This window comes from Centruroides vittatus, unplaced genomic scaffold (assembly GCF_030686945.1).
Source record: "Centruroides vittatus isolate TY-2023 unplaced genomic scaffold, ASM3068694v2 contig_120, whole genome shotgun sequence".
In the NCBI taxonomy this organism is placed as follows: Eukaryota; Metazoa; Arthropoda; class Arachnida; order Scorpiones; family Buthidae; genus Centruroides; species Centruroides vittatus.
Window position 1 is genome coordinate 2860054 of NW_027120768.1, and position 24601 is coordinate 2884654.

The 24601-nt window shown below is 35.0% G+C and overlaps 1 protein-coding gene across 1 annotated transcript in view; it reads right to left on the reverse strand.

Moving 5' to 3' along the window:
• Positions 1 to 622: 622 nt before the first annotated feature.
• The window catches only part of LOC136984871 (endoplasmic reticulum aminopeptidase 1-like), a 73900-nt gene continuing 49921 nt past the window's right edge, over positions 623 to 24601 (reverse strand). The window contains exons 6-18 of the mRNA XM_067282012.1: positions 24158 to 24271; positions 13612 to 13743; positions 9750 to 9881; positions 8508 to 8769; positions 7730 to 7857; positions 7604 to 7659; positions 7377 to 7524; positions 7230 to 7303; positions 6679 to 6783; positions 3522 to 3689; positions 2472 to 2612; positions 2311 to 2392; positions 623 to 2237 (exon numbers count right to left, since the gene is read on the reverse strand). Coding sequence (XP_067138113.1) covers positions 2079 to 2237; positions 2311 to 2392; positions 2472 to 2612; positions 3522 to 3689; positions 6679 to 6783; positions 7230 to 7303; positions 7377 to 7524; positions 7604 to 7659; positions 7730 to 7857; positions 8508 to 8769; positions 9750 to 9881; positions 13612 to 13743; positions 24158 to 24271 — 1701 coding nt within the window. The 3' untranslated portion in view covers positions 623 to 2078. The remainder of the gene's footprint in view (positions 2238 to 2310; positions 2393 to 2471; positions 2613 to 3521; positions 3690 to 6678; positions 6784 to 7229; positions 7304 to 7376; positions 7525 to 7603; positions 7660 to 7729; positions 7858 to 8507; positions 8770 to 9749; positions 9882 to 13611; positions 13744 to 24157; positions 24272 to 24601) is intronic.

The following is a 24601-nucleotide window of genomic DNA, read 5'->3' on the forward strand; positions in this document are numbered from 1 at the left end:
CATGGAAGCTGTGGAAGCGCCGCTTTCCTTGTATTTTCTAATATAAATACATATTGTGCGATTATTTTCATGTTTTAACGTATTTCGAATTAAAATTAATATTTTATTACAAACTTCTATACATGTGAAAAACAATAAGATTGCTATTGTATATTCGAATATAAATTCGTGTATGCATGTTCCTAATGGAAGTGCCGTATTGTCGAATGCGGGACAACCTCCACGGCAAAAATATTTGAAAGGTGTAAACATGGGCATAGCCAGGAAGGGGCATGGGTGGGCACGGCCTCCCCAGTTAACCTGGTGTCCCTCTCCAGAAAATTACAGCCTCTACTAGGCTCCTCCCATAACAAATCCTGGCCATTGGCAAAATATGCCAATGGGTGTAAATCAGCCAGATTACAGGCATTCACGCATGCGCTTTACAGAGCACCAACCTCTCGCAGTTTAGCTCATGGCTTACTCAAAACTAAAAGTAGACTGCTGATAGCACATATTCTTCGCTTGATACCATTTGCACTGCAAAAAAAAAAAAACATTTCAAAGATATGACTCTTTTGAAAGTTCAAATCAATCATTATGTTTCAACAAGTAACTATAACATATTGGATTGAGTAAAGAGTAAATTTCATTGGCATTTTTATTTGCAAGATTTTTGAATAAAAAGTTACTATTTCACATGATACTATTTTACAATAATTATTCACTTCTACATTGTGTATATCTAGAATACCTTGTTTACTATTAAATATACTGAACGGTGAAGGTACAGGATCTTCCAAAATGAGTGCTACCATTTTAAGAATGTAATTGTGTTAACTATTACACGAGAAGTATGTGACATACACCAATATGTAGAGTAATTGTCCAAGTTTCATCTCCCACATGCACTCAAACATTGGTTGTCTACTACCTCTAAGAAGCTCCATAAACAAAAATGGTAACTCCATGACACAGAAGTCATTTTGTGTTCTGCTTGCAAAGTTGGAACTGTTTTGCTTTCTCCTGGAACTGTCTATATCACCAAAACATGTTTGTCTTACATGGCAGATCATTCTGAAATTGTCTGCAAAACAAATGCACAACAGTGATTCCAACTTTGCAAACTGCAGAACACAAAATGCCTTCTCTGTTGCGAAGTTGCCATTTTTGTTTATGGTACTTCCTAGAGGTAGGAGATGAGACATCAAATGCGAGTGGGAGAGGAAACTGACATCTGCTCTATCGAGTGGCACACGTCACACACTTCTCAGACAATAAATAACATAATTACGTAACTTAAAATGGTGGCATTCATTTTGAAAGAACCCATATATAATAAATACAATCAACCTGATAATTACTTCAAATATTGGACAAACAGCCAATTCCTTTATCTGTTTTTAATTATTAAATTTAAAGAGAGATGGCAACCTAACCATCTACCTCCTTCCAAATTACTTAGTAATTATTTAGCCATAACGGCCCAATAAAGGAATCTGACCATTTGTTTCATATTTAAATATACAGAAGGAAATTTTACTGGTCGGTACTATGTATGCGTACTAACGGGGATCTAGTTTTATACATACATTTGGAATAAGTATTATCTGAGAGGATCTGAAATTCATACATCATTAATAAAAGCAAAAACTTTGCCATTTTTGTTTTCCTTATATAAATGATATGGTCAGAGTTACTTTTATAATGCTATGAGCAGTGGCGTGGCGTAGTGGGGGCGGCAAAATTTCACAATAAATAATAATAATATCTTGTAAAAATTTTTGTAATAAATGTGATTATTATACAGTATCGTAAAACATAAATACATGACTTTTTATTTGTAACCTGTACAATACACAATAATGATGACTGTTCTTGCCGAAAAGTTCTTTAGAATTACTGTATATTTCAGTCTTTTAAATTGAGATACCTAAATAAGGGGGCGGCGAAATTTTCCTCTACCCCGGGCGGCTGACATCCACGCTACGCCACTGGCTATGAGTTAAATAACAGTTCTGATTTAAGTAGATCTATACAAATTGATAAGATATTAAAATGGTTATTTGAAGTATATGATATGATTTCTTTTAATAGTATTAATCTTGCATATTTTGATTGATCTGTTGTTGTAGCCACCGAACAACAGAAGATTCGATGTTCTCTCTCCAGTAAATATTGGCGCGAATCTTTTCCAGACTCTGATTTAATGCCTGGGCACCTGCTCCCACTTTCACTTTGTTAAAAAATGTTTTCACCTAAAATTAAAAAGAAAAAAAAATACTCTCGTAAGATGTACAATGCTGTAACACAAATACAAAATTAACGCACCTCATTATAATCAAATCTTGTGCTGAAATGAGAGATAACTTCTGATATGATGACGTCCATGGAAAAACTTCCCTGTCCAAACCTTCGAAAAGTAGAGATACATGTTAGAGATTAACTAATTAAATTCTCTAATGAGTTTGTATTTATAAATTTAAGATTACATGTCTAGTAGTGTCGCCCAGTTTTCCCTTACGAATCTCCAAGCCAAAAGACGGCCGGCAGGATTGTGAGATACGGTTGCCAGTACAGATATGGTGTCTTGCGAACGTATTTTATCTCTGTTCAGAGAGTAATTCAGGTATCTGTAAAAATACAAAACAACATGCTTCAATATCTCCATCAAAGAATAATAATCTTCTATTACTAATTGTTACATCTTTTCTGTATTTCGTTTGATACTTCTGCTGCAGTTTTCGGTGATTTTGACTTGGCTGAATAACGCATTGCGGTTTCTCTCAAATGCTCGTCACTTTCCTTTTGAATGCTTCTACCTGCTGCAACAGTGGTTCCCTCTGTTTTTGTAATGCACAATGCCATACGTGTCAACCCATTTTTCTTAAATACATTATACTTTTTGTAATCCGTTGGTTCTTTGTCGAATACCACGTATTTTTCCTAAGTAATTTTATGTTTTAGTGCATAATTTAAAATTGTTTAGTCTCTTCTATAAAATATGTGAAGAGTATCCTGAAAGTAATAAATGCCATGTCGCCGACAAGCGAGATATCATTTAAAATAAATTCTAATTTTAATTATTAATTCCAATTAGTATTTTTCTTATATAGGAACCTGCATCTGTGCTAAGCTGATAACAAACATATAGTGTAAATCTTGCATTTTAGGCATTAATTTAAAAATTAAGAAAATTTAATATGTTTAATTGAATTAAATTTATTTTAACCTTTAAAAAATAGGATTAATGGTGATTGGTTCTGCTCACAAGGTGTAAACACCTCAAATTAAAAGCTGAAAAATCTTGCACCAAAGTTCTTAATAAGTATAAAAATTTAGAAGTATTGTAGTTACTTTACTAAGTACAGAAATTCTAATAGTGGCAATGACAAAAATTACAATAATATATTCAGCAAATTACATCTCATAAGCAGAATAATAACTTAGAAAAAATTATTAAGGTTTCAAGAATATTCTATGAGATGTTATTAATGCCGATTAAACTTCAATAAAATTTACATCGCATCGATTTTACTCACTGAGAAAGTTGCCAGATGTCTCTCGTATTCCCAAGTGCGTTCAATAGAAGGCGTTTCTCCGAAGGAATCTGACTCTCTTGATATTTCTTCCAACAGAAGTCCCATTCTTCTTGAGTTCCAAATTTTACTCCAACTGTATAAACCACACTTCTCAAATCGGGATGGACTCTTATCAAGAGAAAAGATAAACACGTGTAAATCTATTGTGGATAAACTGGCATTATTAATGACAAACATACTGATCTTTTGAAAGTTGTGAGCTTGGAAAAATCTGTTCTTATGTGGGTATTTGTTTCTATGACAAATATACAATTTAATGTCATGTTACTGGTTTAAAATTGAATTGATATAAAAAGTGACATCAAAGTATGTCATTTTATTCCAATTTATTTGAGGAGGAATCTCAAATGTGTAGCATAGGGATGGCATAAATATTGTATAACCATTTTATGCGTCTTTCAAGATGCACTTTCACAAAAATTGTTTTTATTTACATTTATATACAAGCATCAAATGGGAAATACTTTTTCCGGTTTGTCGGGAACTAGTCCCATATTTTTTCCACATTACCGTATTATTTTATTCAAGTGCTAGAATGTTCGAATAACATATGTTTTTTTTTTTTTTTTAGGTGCATATACAGGGTGCAGATATGAATGTATATCTCATGTCTGCTATGTAATAACAACAAGCAGTTGCACTGGAGTATAGATAGTTGATAATGAAGTGTTTGTTGGTTTGGTAGTAGCAAATCCTATCTTTAATCCTAAAGATAACAACATAGTTTAAATTACAAAGTCATAGACCGTCTCAAAACTGGTACAATATATTTTTCTCTGGTTTAAAATATTCAAACAGGCTAGACATCATCAAATAAAATGTCATGAGACTGTGCAAGACTTTTCTGCAACTGTATTTAGTTGTTATATAGAAGATGCAAGTTATATCCAAGTGCAATGTTTGTGTCTCACCCTACATATTATCAGGTCAGTCCATAAGTCCATGCGCATTTTTATTGACCTTGAGAAAAATCTTGTTTTGCTGTTAAACATGTCAGTCTAATGTGATAATTTTTACACTGAAGTGTTAAATTGGATCTCATTCATATAATGCTGTTCAGAATTGTGAACATTTCAGTTGTTTATTTTCGTTAAAATGGAAATAACAGATGAATATAAAAGACATGTTTTATACTTTTTATTTTTAAGTGGTGAGAATGCTACAAATGCAGCAAACAAAATAAATACTGTACATAATCAAATTGTAATTAGTGCAAGGACTGCACAGAAGTGGTTTGAAAGATTTAGAAACAATGATTTTAGTGTGGAGGATAAGGCTCGTACTGGAAGACTTTGATGATGATGCTCTCTCTGCACTAGTTGAAGCAGAACCATCTTTAACAGTTGATGAAATTGTGGAACGTTTAAATTCATCCCATGGAACTGTTCATAGACACCTACAACAAATCGGAAAAGTTTCAAAGCTAGGAAAATGGATACTACATGAACTGTCAATAGCAGCGCCGGATTAAGCCTCTAGCAGGCCCTAGACAAAATTTAAATTGGGGCCCCATTTAAATAAGTTGCATCTAAACAAATCTCATATAATGTGACATTAGCGTAGCTAGCATGGGTGACACCCGGTGCGGATATCGTAGTGTCACCCCCATAACTTTTTAACTCTTTTATAAAACACTATTGAATTGTAATATCTTCGCACTCGAGCAACTTGAACGCTATATCGAATATGCGATGTCGCGACGTATAAGTGTAGTTTTAGAAAATAAATCATAACCATCCATACATCAGTACTACCACGAGACGCGGCCCTAGGAATATTTCTAGATGGCGCGAGAGATCCCGTGGCGTACATTACTTCTGACGCACGGGTGGCTGTTGACCTGTTTTTTTTTTTTTTTTTTTTTTTTTTTTTTTTTTTTTTTTTTTTTTTTTTTAAGGTAATGGCTAGTCGGGCGGAGCTTAGTAAGAGTTGTTAAATACAGCCTTTTCTGTCCTATCGAATATCGATTCGAGTTTCGAAATCGAAACAGAGAAATCTTCTGCACTGAAGCCGGGCCCCTCCGGATTACGGGCCCTAGACATTTGTCTACTTTGCCTATTCCATAATCCGGCCCTGGTCAATAGCTAACCGACAATGTGTAAACATTTGCACGCCTCTTTTATCCTGTATTGCTTTAGAACCTTTTCTTGGTAGGCTGGTTACTGGAGACGAAAAATGGATCCTCTATAATAATGTGACGAGAAAAAGACGATGGATGGATCGCGACAAGCAGCCAAAATCGACTGCAAAAGGTGGGTTGCATCCAAAAAAAATTCTTTTGTCTGTTTGGTGGGATATGTCAGGTGTAATTCACTTTGAGCTGTTAGAACCTAATCAAACAATTACAGCTCAAATGTATTGTGAGCAATTAGAGCATTTAAATGAAGAATTGAAAAAAAAAATCGACCGTCGTTAGTGAACAGAAAGCAGGTTCTCTTGCAGCATAACAATGCCAGACCACACGCTGCAAAAATAACTGTACAGAAACTTGAAAGCTACAACTGGGAAATTTTACCTCCTCCACCATATTTGCCAGATATTGCTCCCAGTGATTATCATCTTTTTCGCAGTTTGCAGAATTTTTTAAAAGGGAAAACTTTTGAGGATGAGAACAATGTAAAAAAGGCTATTTCTGAATATTTTGATTCAAAACCGAAATCATTTTACGAAGACGGGATTAAAAAGCTACCATCAAGATGGCAAGAAGTTGTACAAAATAATGGTGAATACATTATAGATTGAAATAAAATTTAATTAAAATTTTTTGCTGCTTTTTTGTAGATAAAAATACACACAAACTTATGGACTGACCTGATATATAGTACTGTGGCATAATTATCAATATTATATATATATATTTTAAAAAACGACATTATTTTATAATGTTTTCTTTCCTGAAAACTTTGTAGATCAGCACCAGTCTGTGGACTACCACTTTTCAGTAGTACTGATCTAAATGGTACATTATAAATAGATAATTTTTGAAAAATCATAAATTAAATTTAGACTCTATAACTTAATTTAATTAAATTTCTTAAAATTCACAACCTTGAACAATTTGTAAGATTTATATTTATAATTTTAACAAAATATATACTTTTCACCCTTGTTCATCCAAATGTAAAATCTTTTCTTGGCTTCTTCGATGGTTTTTGAGTCGCCGTACTTGACAGATGCAGAGAGAACCAACAGCCTCAATTTCCTGAAATATTAATTATCTTTTTTGTATTAAAAACATTCATTAGAAAATTATTATTGTTGAGAAAAGCAAACCGAAATGATTTCTATAATACAAACATCGCAATTTTTAAACTGCTATTTTTAGAAATAATTAGGTTTGCTTTGTATAAAATGAAATTATGATCTCTTGACAGAGCATAATGGCAAACGGATCCCTATCTGTATGACCAATTCTACTCAGAAAAGAATTAGATTTAATGGAATATAACACAAAAACGAGTACAAGTGCTTTCAAACTTTCATCATACTGGATGCAAGCTGAAAAGTATTTGTTTAAATGATCAGGAGACAGACTTTCTACAATATTTCAAATTTCTGTTCTAAAGAGAGCATGTGATAATTCCCACACAAATAAAATACTTTTTGATTAAAAATTCTTATAAAATTATTTTTAAAAAAGACAATTACTTTCTGAGATGTGGTTCGTTATTCTCCCATCTTACTGCTTTTACAATTGGTTTTAATAACTTCTGCATATAATTCTGTAAATTAAAAGGTTAAATTTTATTAAGAATTTTATATTTTCATTTATAAAACTTAACTATTTTGACTCACTTGAAACAACAAATGTCCAGGACTTTCAAACATAAGGGCATCCAAGGTATCAAAATGTAATAGTGCAGTCTCCCACGGAACGTAATCTTGTTCGTTTAATAAATAAAGCGTCAAGTTTAGTGCAAGATCGCTTTTCAAACTTCCGACTCTGTAAAGCCATTTGTAATTATTACAACTGATTCAATCACAATAATAAAAAATTAAAAAAAATGAGATTTTCGTCAAACCTTGCAAGAGTGAGAGCGTCATCCAACAAGTTTGATCTGTCTGCAGGATAGAGAGCCTAAAAAATTAATTCAAGAAAAAGTTCAATAAATGAAACATAGAGTATTACATGTCCAAATAAATCTTACCGTATGATTCATCTGAAGGATCCCAATTAACGATTTCCACATTTCATCGTCGTACATGACGCGATAAAATCCAGTCTGATTCACGTTCAATTTTAACCAATTGTAATTTCCAGATAATTGAAATGATGCTTAAGAAAATCGATTATTAGTTTCAATTAGATTAATGAAAAAGAAATACTTATTTTGTCTATAATGCAGGGGTTTCCAATATACAGTCTGTGTCAAATAATCCTCCAAGCCATATTTTATTCGATCTGTGTGGCTCGTTTTCACAAATGTTTTATCAATATTTGAACTAGTTCAAAGCATATAAACTTTTGAAAAGTCAAACTAGTATTAGTGGTCCTTGCTGCAAATGAATTTTATAAAAATCTACTTAAAGAAGGGATTTATTATTTCTTTTCTAAATCTCTGCCAGAAGAGAAGTTTAAGTCTTACAGAGAGTTTTTATGGGAGATATTTTCTATTTTTATTTCTATGTATCTGTGCAAACAAATCTTTTCAATAACAAAATGTATAAAATCAAAATATTGAATGCCACTGTGCAACAAATATCTAACACAGATTTTAATATTGGGTGCTACAGAATTTATCCTCAATTTTGATGAAACAGTTGCAAATTTCACACTGATATTCAGAAATTAAAAAAGAATCTTAATTTTTTATTTTATCTTTTGTACCTGGCCCCCAGACTTGTCTTTTTGGCTCTTTGACCTTTTCAGAAAAAAATTGGAAACCTCTGGTAAAAAAAAAAAGAATATAAATTTATTACACTTACAAGTTGTGGTGTTCAGCCAAATGTGTTTGGTTTCGAAGGACCGATCAGTTAAATACGTGAGAGGAATATACCATATATAACTGTAAGGAGATAAATCTTGCTGATTGGTTTCATCGCTCTCGGCTGGACTCAAATGAAATCTAGCCTGACTGACAGTGATCTTATTTTTACTTCTTGACACTGTAACTAATGGAAATCCCTTCTGACGAGTCCAAGTGTCCATGATTTTCGATACATTCAAGTTTGATAACTTGGCTGTCACCTATTCATAAGAAGTTAAATTAAATTGTTAATCTTATAGACTGTTAAAATTTGTATATTTTTACATAACTTTCTTATCCCATTTGGAATGAGAGTGAAACTTGTAATAACAGTTACTGTTATTCAGAAATGTTTTATCATCACAAAAATTTTAAAAAAAAACTTGTAAGTTATGTAAAATTTTTTCCCTGTGTCCAAGTCAATTACATTGGTACCTCGTACTTCGAACAATTTTTACTTTGTAATTTCAAAGTTCAAATGCTAAATCCGAGAGAAATTCGATCTGAAGTTTGAATGAAGTTTCTGTGTTTGAACTTGCAGTGAAAAAACCTGTTTGCTGCATGAATGCCATCTATTGTGTGCCCAAGTTGTCTCTCAATCTCATCTTGTGTTATGCTTGTGTGTTTTTAGTCCTTTTTTGCTTCATTTTTGGTGTTTGGTTATTAATTTACCTCTCTGATGCTGTGGTTAATCCATATCTATTAACTGTGGAATGTAAGAAGTGTATGGATGCAACAAAGCTTAAGAAAAGTGTAGTATCAACAATTGAGATAAAAAAGGAACTTAATGTGAAGCATGAAAGCAACACGTGTGGAGGATCTGGCATCCATGTTTAAGATGCCAAAGTTGACGGTGAGTGACCAGTAGACCCAATTTTCATTTTATTAAAACACAAAAAACAATAAATATGTATTTATTGTTTTTGTGTTTTAATTTATTATTTAGGGCATTTATAATTGTGTTATTTTTAACTTAAATTATGGATATTTAGTGTTTAAATTTATCAAAATGGGTTTTTAGGGTCTGGAATGGATTAATTTGCTTTCCATTATTTCTAATGGGAAAAATTGATTTGGACTTTGAGCAATTTGGAGTTCAAATTGCTTCCTGAAACAAATTAAATTCAAAGTACAAGGCACCACCAAACACATGTGCATTACAATGTTATAAAGTCAGTGTTATAAAAAATATTTAAAATACCTCCGTGAACGTATCCCAGAGATCTTTGGTTCGAGCATTCTTAAAACGATATTTGCTCAAATAATGCGACAATCCTTGTTGAAGAATATCCATTCCAAGAAAATTTTCCAACATGTGTATAATTGATGCACCCTAAAATATAAAAATAAGTTAATTACAACAAAATTTTAATAAATTAGAAAGTAACAATTTCTATAAAGCTAGCATCAATCACTGTTTATAGAAGAAAGAATAAAATGAAAGGATATTAATCACTATTATTAATCTTTTTTAAAAGTATATGGGTTATGTAACGGCATATGTCATCTGATTATTTTAACTCTCAATTATAAATTCAATCATCAACTTTTCCTCTGTCAAGAAATAGAGGAAGATAACCTCAAACGTTTACGTGCAATGTAAATGTGGTCATACATATACCATACATCAATTTGTGGCACTGTGTATAACTAAAAATGAATAGTTTTTAATTATATCAGTGATATTGGCATAATTTGGCTGATGAGAGACTCTTAAATGCATACCAACAGCAGAAACTGTTAATAAAAGTGATGTACTGACTTCGTAGCTTATATGTATTCTTAACAGTGTAATAAATCTGGCTATAGAAAGCTATCATTAAGCTTATATTTGTAGTTTAATCTAGATAAGAAACGTCCTATAACTTTTTTTGGTTTAAATTTACCAAAAGTACCTTTAAGAAATGTAAAAATTCCTTTGCACGCTACAAACAGTCATTTGCCATTACAATTTCTTTGAAAGCTCCAAAGGCACGAATGTTTTGTCTTATTTCTCTCCTGTTCCATGTTTTATGTATCATTGCTTCAATTAATATTATTTGGGCACTTCTATGTTAAATCTATCTGGAGAGCTAAGTTTCTGGTAATTCACTTTTTCTACATAATGACTCTCGAAGAACTATTTACAAACCGACAAACTGTCATTTTTAGCACTTGTTAGTTTTCTACAGATCATCTAGCTCATATTAGATCTAAAGAATCAATTCTTAATAAACTTGTATCATTAGATATTGTGGAGTCTGTGTGCAACTTTCTTAGTAAAATCAATAACAGTGATGCTTATGGCACTTATTTTCTTTACTACAAACTTTTAGATAATTTGTCTATTATAAATGTAAAAAGAAAAACCAGAGAGAAACCAATATATTTCAGTGTAATCAAAAATACCAATCAAAGTTTGATGAGTGCACACTTTGGTGCCAACTTCACCTTAGACTTAACTTTGTGAACTTTGACCTCATATATCTTCGACCATGGGTCGAATTTTAAAATGACATTTGCATTGCGACCTAAATCAAGACTGACTCTATTCATATGCTAAAAATGATTTAAATTAGTTAGGCAATTTTGGAGGAGTTAACCATTGCATGAATGTCAAAGTCATCACTAAGAGAGCTACTCATAGCTTCGCTCGCTAATGATGTTTCCGTCAAAACTCCATACTGCTTAAAATTACAGTGTTATTTTGAATCAAACACAATTCAATAAGAACAACAGCAGTTTTAAACATTATGGAGTTTAAATGTGAATGCCATTATATCCTATGAGAAACTGAACATACACATTTTTGTTAATTTTTCTCAGTATCTTACCATCAAGATAACTTAATAAAACTTTGCAGACACAGACCAGACATTGCATTCTTGGACAGTATATTTTTCATCTTGTAACAGGTGGGGGAGGGAAAGGAGAACCCCACCCGTGAGCCCTTTTAATCCATTGTATCATACAAAGTATTAGACTTCCTGATAAACATACAGTGAAAACTTTTACATTTTGTTTTTAACCAGTTTTTATTGGTTTTAAGGATTTTGTTTTTTCTACCTTTAAAATGTATAAAAAAATTTGACTAATAACCAAAATATTTTTATTTTTACAGTTTTACTTATTTTACCTCACAGTTTTAATAAGTAGTTATTCCAGCTGTCACTATAATCATTTTTAGTTTTTACTGATATACATAATAAAATAAGGACTAAAGATGGGCATAGAGCCTGAAATGCATATCTGTTCTAAACTATAGAAAGTAAATCTACTTTTTCCATCAGAAGCAGTGTTCCTGTATTTGTTCTCAATAGCAACTTTATGCTAAGTTCCAAAGGACACACAACTAATTGAGAGAACTTACTGTTCTAGTAAGCAACCAAGCACCAAACAATTGTTTCACATAGTAAAAATCTGTAAGAAATAACAGATATAGATAGCTCTCATGTAGCTGTCTCACAGTTTTTATTTGATCAAAATTGACAAAAGCTTTTCTGAAATATCTGGAAAAAATTGCAGAAAGTTTTTGAACTTTTTTTTTCCATGGTGCATGCAAGTTCAAAGCCAAAATTTAGTGCAGGGTAGAGTTTGAGTCTGGAGCTCAAAAATGTTTTGGCCCAATTGTGAATTTAGGCTGGAAGACAATAGGCCACAGTAATGCCCTTTTTTAAATTTTGATAATATTTCTGTAAAATGTAATGGAATAAATCTATGCAAATTTGCATAAATATAAGCAACTTTATTTTATTAAGAGAAAATCAAAAGAAAAACGAGCAATTATTTATTATGACGTTGTCACAATGCTGGGCTGCAATTTTTAATCATATTTTTAATTAATTTTATTTAAAATATATGCTTGCCACCTCAAATTAGTAGTGGCTTGTCCCGTACATCATACTTTTCCTTTAACAATAGAGTCCTCCTGCCCCTAATCTTTCCAAATCTGGTCTCAGATTTCATCTAACTAACTCTGTTTTCAAGATTAAGGAAAGACAATGGAACAAGTGACAGATGACAATGGAAATTTACACGTCTATAATTTTTATAAATTATTTTATATTTATTTATTTTATAGACGTTTATATTCTTTGGAAATGTGAACGGTACGCATTTCAAACGACACAGTTGCTCACAATGTTTGAATAAATTTGGAATGCGTGCGCATTAAGAATACGGAATAAAATGCGTTCTAAAGAAGTTTAAAAATCTAAGGAACAGCTAGTGATGGATTTGGAATGCCTAAAGAAAAGCCCAGAAGGGGGCATCGAAAACGTTAGCACCTGAGAAACAATTTATATACTCCAGTTAATTGGTTTCAAGTAAGAAGTTTAAATACATTTAACAATTTTTATAAAGTTTGCAATGAATAAAGTATTTTAATAAGTCAAATTTAATTTTTATGATGGTTAACCGATTCACGGACTATCCCATACGATGCATTAGCAGCAATAACAGCAGTAGCATTACCTAATGCTACAAACAAAAGCCTCATTCAGATGATATATTTATATTTTGAATATACAGTAGAGCGTCATTTATCTGAAAGCTGGTCAACTAAAACATCAGTTAACCAAAAGTTTTCCAGTCAGACTGTCGTGCTGAATCGAACGTTTTTGATACTAGATTAACTTCTAAAGTATAATTTTTTTGTTTTTATATTTTTCAATATATTTATTTTGTTTGCACAAAATAAAGAAATAATTTTTAACAATACAATAGCCTCGATTATTATTATAAAAATTTTCGTTAGGCTTAAAATTGACGAAAATTCAACACGAAGCGACATGGAACGGAGAAAAATTTCAACATTGGATAGGTTAATATATTTTTTCATACGTAATCGGTTATCCAAACAACCCCAGTCCCCAATTGATTTGGATAAACGATGCTCTACTGTAATTATATAAGATACATTAATGAGTTTATAAAAATATCCCTTTTCTGTAAAAACTTATAAGTATTATCTTTCGGTCATGGTAATTTTGCCTAAACAAACAATGTAGAAGATACGCTGATTAATATTGCTCTTACAAAAAAAATCATCAAATTTGTTGAAATAAAAATCAAGACAATCTTACTTTTTTGTAGGAGATCACATCAAAAATTGCTTCAATCTCTACCGGATCTTTGACTTCTACCATTATAGGATGAGAACTTCTTAAACTATCTAAAGCTAATGCATCTTGGGTGGTACTTACAAACTGCTCCATCTGTAGAGAAAAAAATATAGAATTTTCTAAATATTAAAAGGTAAGTAATTTTTTTTTTTCTGAAAGCATTTATGAGTGGCATCCAGAAAATGAAAGCTTGTAAAAACATACTGCAACACTACCATTGAGAGTAAGTAGGGAAAAAAATGTTAAAAGCTTTACCAGAAGTTCTTTTACCTTTATTCAATTATATTTATTACTTTTTGTTTTAACTCTTTCCACCCCATGGGTGGAAAGAGCCTGGCTGAGTGGCGAGAGACCCAACGTATCCAGACAAACCACCCCAAAAAATTTCCAGAGGTTTTCAACCAATCTGGATAAATTACGCAGTCCCTCGGTGTAGTAAGCGGCCACCTTAACCACCTGGTCATCTGCATTTATTGCTATGATCAACCCTAGTATAATGCATTTAAGATTTATGTATGATATATATATTAACATTCTGTAAATTAAAATACTTTTCATTACTTTAAAGCTAAATTTACAATTTTTATCCTTACAGGTAAGATTTTATTAAAGCTAAATCTGGCAGTTTTTGAAGAAACAACTGGCAATATTTATTTTTTTGTTTGCCTCATATTTTATTCAATGGATAGATAATAAATTCTAGTTGATTTAAAAAACAAACTTCCTTCTTTATTCAACCTGCATCAGAAAGATTGCAGATTATCCAGCTGAAATGTGTAGAATTTCCACTGTGTGAGAGCAGTTAGATGGAAATTATAGATCAATTGTTACAAATTTATCCCATTCAATACTGGGGATATAAACCCAACATTAATACTTCATAGATTCACTACCCATCCTTCACGGGTTATCAGATGAGTTGTCCTCACCTCCAAATGTTTCAGTATGCACAATACTTAATGTGTGATGACTTAGATGACTATACCTTAATTTCAGTCCCATTCTTATTCTCCCTTTTTCATTAATTTGGATATTCTTTGATGCACTATTAAAAAAGGGGGCTGATCTTTTTGATATATATATCCTAGTGGTGTGCAATCCTTGGGATATGGAATCCCCTCTTCCTGTTCCCACACGTGCTCTCTCTTTGTTCACTAGTCCTCCTTCAACATTCTCCACAACCTGCTTGATGGTAAGGTCCAAATAGAATAAAAACCCAAGGAGAAAGAGATGGCCACCCTGATGTTCCTTGTTCTTATATCCTTGCAATCATTATCTTTACTTTTCCAATCAGAGTGAAAAGTTTCTAAATTTTTTCCCTGCTTTATCCAAAATGGGATGGATAAAGCTTGAATTTCTGAATGTTCCAAATGTTTGAAGAGTTCTTTTTTTAATAAAAATATTAAGAAATACAAATATAAACATCTATAAACCCAACTTTTAGATTAATGACATATGATTGCCGATTACATCAAGCTATAACAACACTACTAATTACTAGTTAAATATATAATAAGAAATGCTTACTGGACCAAAGTAACAAAATTAAATACATTCACACCTTTGACGTGTCCAGCATAACGTTTAATTCTATAAAAATGTTTTCGATCCCTTTAAGAGATCTTCTTCAGTTAATGTTCACAAAGAAACGAACAAAACATTCGAATTTAAAAAAAAATGAATATTTCAAAACTGGTCATGCATCTAATGGTAAAAACGTAAATCCGTTCTTAACAACATAAAATTTAAACATCCAAAATAATCCTAGCACACGTATATAAATTACCCAAAGGTAAAAAACAATATTAGACAGGAATAAAGTAAAGCGGCTTCTGCTGAGTCGTAAAATTACGTCATATCCGTTTTATAGAAAGACTTCCAGGCTGTGGATAAACTGTCGGAGTCTCTATGATTAATGCACTGTTTGTTGAGATGTGCTTTGTGTATTTCCATTTTTTCTATGTATTTCACCGCTTGTGCTGACCGCTTGGCTATGTGTTAATAATCTCCGCCTTGACCCAATAAACCATAACATCCTGCTCCTTGGCGAATGCAGCTAGTACCGTACTATCCATGTTTTTATTGACTGTGTATTTATGTTCCTCGATCCTTTTTTTCAAATTCCTCATGGTAGCCCCTACGTAAACTAGGTCGGAGTTGAATCTATTATCTTTCAACAGTATCGAGTAAACTCCTGTGAGGGTATCGCATCTATATCTTTCCTTATCATTTCTCGACAGCCTGTAAACCATAGGATTATGTCTATAAACTATGCAGATATTCCTTTTTCTGGCCACTTTCTTAGTAACTTGGTTTAAAAACGGTATATAACTAAGGACAATCCTTTCTTCGTGTTCGTTCTCCTTTATGCGTTGGCTGTGTGGCTGGAAGGTCTTAATAAGGGTATCCACCGTTTGCCTTCTGTAACCTTGTTGAAGCGCTATTTTGCATATGTAATCTAACTCTCTGTATGTATCATATATGCTGGTACAGCGCATGCGAGCTCTCTTTATCCATGATTTAAAAGCCGTTAACTTTATGTGTTCCGGGTCTGATGAATTCCTGGAAATGATGTAAGGTTGATAAACCGGCTTGCGGTATACTTTCGTTATTATGTGTCCCTCTCTACATATAATCTCCAAGTCAAGGAAATTAACCTGACACTCACTTTCCTGTTCTAGCTTCAGTGATCGCTAGATGAAGGGCGATAGCCTGACATGTTTTTCTCTTAGACTTCACATGGTACTTTTGCCATTCCGAATGGTTATGAACTTTTCATTTTTGATTGCAATGGACTCATCAACGGAGAGGTTTCGTTTCTACTCATCGGTAGGGAAGATGTGTTAAAATGTGCTCTGTGGAATTTTTGTGATTGTGCCGGAAGTATTAACTGCATTACATCTTCGAGGATACTATTGGAATCTACTCTGGATCCTGGTTCGATTGATATATATATATTGTTACTGTATGCTAATTGGGGAATAGATAGTTAATTTTTAATTTCGAAAAATTCGATCGGGTCTAGCGGGGGGAGGCTTAATCTTTGAGGCAGCACAAGGGGGTTTGTTAGAAGTTAGCTTAGTCAATAAGGTCCTAAAAGAGGGTAGCAATTTGTTTAATATTAATCAAATTATAAGGGTTTGGGTTTTTGCAATAGGGATTAATTGGTACATTTTAACTTTAGAACGGTTATAACTTTATTCTATTGTGTTTACTGTCAGGTTATTATGTTATAGGACATTATAATGGTTAGTTTTAAATATTATTGGTGTATAATTATTTTACACCAACACATCTAGGTGGGGTCTAGATGTGTTACATTTCAAAACCGTTAGGATAATAAATTACGAGGGGTTGCGGGGGAGAGGAGGTGTACGAGGGAGAGTGTCGAGCAAAGGGGAGTTGTGAGGCAGGATGACAGTTGGTGACGGCGTGAAAGGCGAAAGGTCAAAATTACATCACGAATTTAAACATCTGTTTATTTAATTATTATTAGAATAGTATTTTGGTCAAAATTACATCACGAATTTAAACTTTCGTTATTTAATTATTATTAGAATAGTATTTTGGAGGATAAAAGGTATTTCTTATTACCTATTCCTGTTATTTTAACAATCAACCAACTTTGCTTTCCCCTCTGTCTTAGCTGGATTACTCCATCTCAGACAGAGTCTTATGGCCACCAGGCATCTTTTCTCACACAATACGCAGTACACTACCCTCTCATGGTTGGTTGATTACACTTTCCACATATACTGTTATCTCTTCTGTTCACCATGGAGAACAAAGCTCTATCTGAATTTTTGGAAAAGGCATATCGCATCGCCAATGAAGTTAAGGGCTTTTGCGCTGAGAAGAAGGGGAAAAGATCGTGCTCCACTTAGAATAAAAACTTTTTATAAATGACCAGATCCAGAAGATAATAGACCTTGCAGCCGGCACCATAGGGGATTGCTGTAAACCCAACGTAAACCCTGTTTGCTCTGGGAAAAACCAACAGTTTGTTCTGTCTGGGACCCCTGACCCCGCATTAGGGAGAGGGACACCAGTCAAGAAAAACAATAAAATTCTGAATGCTGAAGCCACTACTCCAATGCCCATCTTGCACCCTCCCACCACTTGTTTCATAACTAAAACAGAGATTGAGGGTTTTACCGGCAAACTTAATAAACTTCTCTACGAAGACCTCCCTGCTATCATGGGAAAAATGAAGGACAGTGCTTCTAGCCACAGCCCACGGTCTTCTACCACCAATGATGACAAACAGCAAAGTGCCAGCGATGTCAAACATCTAAACATCTAACTCAACAAAATCAACAATAAATTGGACAGGATCACAGTGACCAATGAGAAAATAGGTGACAACATAGACTATCTTGTTGATCAAATGGATCTTGAGGCACCATTATCTCAGATGGAGGGCCTCTCCAATAAATTGGGGAAGCTCCTGGAAGAAAGCCCCATTCAAGAAATACTGGAAAATCAACTTAGCACAAAGGCTAAAATTAAAGAGATCTGCACACAAGGCCCCTGTGTGAACAGCATCGACAAATCCTACAGCACAGTGCTTAAATCAGGAAAAATAGTTGAATCCTCTGGTAACACTGACAGACCAAAAACCGGTACGGAGGTCCTCCTTCTGAACAACAAAGGAGAGGAAGCGAGCTGTAATAAGCTCAGGAGACTCCTTTTTGAGAAGATCAAGCCATCTAGGCTCCGGATTGGGGTTGACAGAGTCCGCAACATCGGAGGTGGGGGAATTGCAATCGAGATAAGAAACACCAGTGATGCTGACCAGCTTGAGAAACATATCTCCAAGAAAATTCCACAAATAACTATTAAAAAGCCAAAGAAGCGTTTGCCTCACGTGACTTTTTATTCAGTTCCTGTTCAAGTGACCCGGGAGGAGCTACCTTTATTTATCTATCGGCAGAACGAGTTCCTGAGCGAAACATATTCTGAAGACGAGTTCAACGAGGCCTTCAGAGTCAAATTTACTATGGGCAAGAAAGGGAAAGACTTTACCAACTGGGCTGTGCAGGTCTCGCCCAACCTGCGGAAAAGGCTTCTGATTCTGGGGAAGATCTCTGTGGAATGGTCCAAATGCAGGGTCTCGGACTTCTGTCCGGTCCTGCAGTGCTACAGGTGCTGCAGATTTGGCCATTCGACTAAGTCCTGTAGCCAGACAGTGCCAACATGTAGTCACTGCTCTGGCAAACACTCCTACAAAGACTGCAAACATAAGGACAAGCCAGCTAAATGCTGTAATTGCACCCATGAGAAAGCAGCTAACTCTGAACACAACGCACGTGACAGCACATGTCAGGTTTATACTCGTATCAAAAACAACGTAATTAATAGTACTGAATATGGACCAATTCAGTAATAAAAGTATTCGTCTCCTGCAATACAATACTGGAAGAAGTATTGCTGTCACCTCAATGTTAAGCTCCAAAATCAATGACTGTGACTTCATCTTCTGCCAGGAGCCCTACTGTGTGCGTAACCACCCGGCTTGTCTCCCAACCACTTGCACCATCCTTAGTGGTACCTCAGAGTATCTCTGGGCGGCCTCTATCACCCACATTCTTGCAGGAGACACTAACACTCACTCCCCCCACTTGGGGAGGCGACAACCTAGACCATCGTGGCCAAAGATGGGAAGACTTCTTTGCCCGCAATGGGCTTCTTGTTGTTAACAATCCAAACTCCCCTCCCACCTTCGTCTCCAGCCAGGGACATAGCTGGATAGATGTTACGGCATGTTCCTTGGGCTGTTATTCCACTATTTCTGACTGGAAGGTTCTCAATGACTCCATAGACGATCGTGCTGTTATTACCTTCAATATTAACACCACCACCAATGACAATATATGGCACCCACGCCTTAAATACAATCTTAGGCATGCAGATTGGGACAATCTCAAGACCTACCTCCATAATAACTTGATTGACTATGTCCATCCTGACCCTCAGATTACTTGTGAGTGCATAGAAGGTAATATTAATACTATTGAGAAGGCCTGCAGCATCTTTATTCCGAAATACATGAACACTCATAAGCCCGTGCCTTGGTGGACAGAAAACCTGACAATCCTTCACCTAAAGAACATCAGGCTGCAGAAGAAATACCAGACGAGTCACACTGAGTCTCACCGGACCAACCACAAATTGCACTACCTACAGCATCTTTGGAATTATAAAACCGAGATTAAAAAAGCCAAGCAAACTTCTTGGACTCATTTCTGCCAATCGGCGGCTAAAAACCCTTGGGGTTTTTATCACTCGTTATGCCACCAATAAGCTCAAAAGCAGGTCCGTCTTACATTCCTCCACTCCTGGCGAGGACTTTTTCCAGGCCGCCAACCGGAGGATGGATCAATTCTGCCTGGAGGATAACTTAGATCAGAAAACTGAATATCATCATAGGATTCGGACTCTGGTATCTAATGCAATTAGCACCCTCGATACTCCAAGCTTCCAGCCACACGAGATCAACTACGCCTTCGCCAATCTTAATAGCAGGAAGGCTCCTTGCTGCGACGACATCACGCCTGAGTTGGCAAAGAAGCTTTGGAATATAATCCCCGAGCACCTGATGCATATTTATAACACCAGCCTCTCTCATGGAATCTTCCCCAGTCACTGGAAATGTGCCAGAATTGTTCCTATTCCTAGACCTGGGAACCCTGAGGAGAGCTGTCCCATCTCCCACCTGCCAGTTCTTGGCAAGGTGCTGGAGAGGTTGATCACTAATAGACTCCAATGGCACCTGGAGAAGAACAACTTTCTGCACAGTAACCAGTTTGGTTTTAGGCCACAGCGCTCGACTGCAGATGCTATTGAAGGCATCATCAGCAGCGTTAACAACCTCCTAGGTAGCCACATATTGGAACAAGTCCTCGATTGGGGAACCAAGAATAAGCTAACATTCAATGCTGCCAAGACCTGTGGCATCATATTTAATAAGCCAAGGCAGCCTAATCTGTACTGAAGAGTGCCAACTGTCAAGATGGGCGATCATTCTGTTCGCATAAAGAAAACTATTAAGTACTTGGGAGTTGTCTTGGACTTTCGCTTATTATGGAATACCCACACCCAGTATATTACAGATTGCACCGGGAAAATCTTCAATGCTCTGGCAGGCATGGCAAGGAAGCGTTGGGGCCTGGCAGCTGAAGCCCTTGATGCAATATATAATCAGATTTTCCTGCTGATCACTACATATGCTTGTGGAAGCTGGGGGCATGACATCACCAAATCCCATATCAAAAGGAAATTTATCACCGCCCAACGTAGAGCTCTTCTTCAAATTACCAAGGCGTATTGCACCACCCCCAGCGCTTCTTTACAAGTTTTGGCAAAAAAGGCACCCTTCAATAAAGTGATAGCCCTCAACTCCAAACTGTGGCACATAAAATGGGGTCGAGATATCTATACTGATAATCACCGTATTAAACATGAAGATTTGGAGACCAATGTGAGCTTTGCCAATTCTAGGCACCCAGCGACTCCTTGCAATATCCGTTTCGATACCTCTAACCAGACTGACTTCCATATTTTCACCGACGGATCTAAAACCAACTCGAACGTGGGCTGTGGCTTTGCTGTTTTCAATAATGACGAAGAAATTGCTACGGGCCATTTCAAGCTTGGGGAGCACTGCTCTGTCTTCCAGGCGGAGCTTCTTGCCATTAGAAAAGCCATCGACTGGTCAAATGATAACTACACTACTAAGGAAATCGCTATTATTACAGACAGTGCTTCTGCAGTGGCACTCCTTCAGGCCAAGACTTATCATCTCATTGCCACTGGCATTCACGAAACTGTTATCCACTCTCCCAACCATTTTCACATCAGCTGGACCAGAGCTCACCAGGGCACCCACGGTAATGAGAGGGCGGATGCCATTGCCAAACAAGCTTCCACTGACTACTCCCTGCCTTTCTCTTATAATAAAATTAACACCAGGGCCATCAAAGGCATCCTTTGGCAGGATCTCCTTGCCTCTTGGCAGGACGAATGGAATCATAACAACTCCATCACCTTTAACTTTATTCCAGATATAAAGGAATTCCTGACTCTTAAGTGGTACACTCCCAACCACCATCTTTCTCAGTTTCTGACCAACCATGGTAGGTTCTTTACCTACCTGGCTAGGTTTAAAGGGACAACTAACCCTTCTTGCACCATCTGTGGAACCTCTGATGGCAGCACCCACTACACCCTGCAGTGCCCGCTTCTGGAGTTGGAACGACTCCACCTCAAGACGACCATCAAGACCCACAACGACAACTGGCCCCTCAACATCTGGACAGTCTTCTTAAATATAAAGACACCTACAGTGCCTTTTTCCACCTTATTTCTGTGTATTTTAAAAGAACATCTGTACCTGCCTACTGAATTCTTGGCAACGGTTAGCGGCGATTCTCATTCTACTCCTCAGCATGTTCTTCTAGCCTCTGCTTGTGTATTGCACAATTCATTGTAGATTTTGTAAATATTTGTAAATATTGCAGTTTATTCCTCTTTATTTTATCATATGTATTTGTATTGTATTTAACTGTACTTTATCCCACTTTTTTTTTATCATAACTTTGTTTTACATTTTAATTCTCAGGTATAAATTTAATAATCTTATCTTTGTCACATCATTGCACTTTGAGTGTATCATTGTATTATTATTATTTTTATTTACACTGTATACGGTATTTTAATTTGCCGTATCTACGTTCCTATGTATTGTAATCTACACTCTCATCTAATGTATCTTATCATTTGTTGCGCTTGCACCCGGTTATGTTATACTACGGTATCAGGAATGTACCTTTTTGGTATTTTAATCAATAAATAAACTAACTAACTAACTCTAGCTTCAGTGTGAGGCCGTAGGAGTTATCGTTGACCAAGTTTATAAAATGGTTTGTATTCTGCTTATTCTTCTACAAAATGAAGATGTCATCGACATACCTTGTGTAAACTACTATATCTTCCTGGAAGACGGGTAGGATATCGTTTTCCAATTTACATAGGACAAGCTCACAAATTAAAGATGATGTAGGGCTACCCATTGGTACTCCACGCTCCTGTATGTATGTCTTTCCTTCAAAGCCAAAGAATGACGTATGACAAATCAAATGAGCCAATTCTAATATATCCTTATGATGTTTTGATGGATTCTCGATGTTATTGAACAAAAAATCTCTCAGCTCACAGAAACATGGCAGTAATTTAATAGATGGGTATAATGCCTTGTAGTCTAATACAGCCATGTATTCATTATCCATGAGTGTGATGTTCTCAAGTTTCCGCAAAAATTGTATGGAGTTCCTAATTGAAAAAGGGGAGTGCGGTATTCTTTCACACAAGAACTTAACCAACTTCTTTTCTATTAAGTAGGTAGGCGCACTGCATTTCTCTACCACTGGGCGTAACTGTGAACCCGGTTTGTGTGTTTTTCCAAAGGCAAACATTCTAGGAGTTCTCGGAGTCTGCACAGTGGCCCTTTCCATATTCAAAATACGTGCCAGAGGAGTTGAGACGAATCTCCTGACTCTTCGCTGTACTGTCTCTAAAAAATTACCAGACATGATACGAGATTCTGTGGTGTTGATGTGTTCCATTAATGATATGACATAATTTTACGACTCCGCAGAAGCCGCTTTACTTTATTCCTGTCTAATATTGTTTTTTACCTTTGGGTAATTTATATACCTGTGCTAGGATTATTTTGGATGTTTAAATTTTATGTTGTTAAGAACAAATTTAAGTTTTTACCATTAGATGCGCAATCAGTTTTGAAATATTCGTTCTTTTTTAAATTCAAATTTTTTGTTCGTTTCTTTGTAAACATTAACTAAAGAAGATCTCTTAAAGGGATCGAAAATGTTTTTATAGAATTAAACATTATGCTGGACACGTCAAAGGTGTGAATATATTTCATTTTATTACTAGTTAAATGCCAATAATTTGGCCTAGAGGCAAGCATTAGGCACCATCTGTTAATAAATTTAATAACTATAATCAAATTAGTATTTTAATAATTAATTTAGAAGGTTCTGGAAGAAAAGAGTTGGCCTGGAGTGGAACTTGAACCTGCAATTAATAGTTCTGGAGGAGAAGATCGGATGGAAGGCCAAGTAGTGTAACTAGCAATGGGTCCATACAGCAAGAGGGAGTTGCAGGTTTGAGTCCCACTTTGAGCAGATTCTTTTCTTCTAGAACCTTCTAAATTAATTATTAAAATACTAATTTAATTACAACTATTAAATTTATCAAGAGATGGCACCTAACACCTAACTCTAGGCCGAATTACACGACAATTAAAAATTAGTATATTAATAAATGTCTAAATATCAGCTCTTTATTGACCGAAAGCTCAGAAGATCAATAGTGTTTGATCGGAAGGGAAATTCCATTTGGATACTAAAATCGTAAATTTAGGTTTTTGTATCAAATTAAGCTTACAGTTTGACAAAAACAGAATATCTGAAGTAATATATCTTACCATTTTCCATTCGGGTCTCACAGAGTTAGTTCCCAAATATTCCATAAAACTAGCAAAACCTTCATTAAGCCACAGATCGCTCCACCAATCCATTGTTACAAGATTACCAATCCACTAAAATAAATAAATTATATGATATTAAATATTGTTTAATATATAATTGTTAGTTATTTTATAATTTTCATTTAAGATTGTTCAAAACATAACTGTACCTATATAACTTTAATTTAACTAAATCTATGGTTCAATCAAGTAGCACTATAAAAATTTTATACTGCTACTTGTTCATTAAAATAATATTGAATGATTTATAAACGGGTGTTTGAATTGCCACCAGAAAAACGTCACTTCAAGTGTGATGACAAACCACAGAAAAAAGGAAAATTAAAACATCATCATCAAGATGCACGCAGAGTTGCCAGCCTTCTGTCCTAAAAACCATCT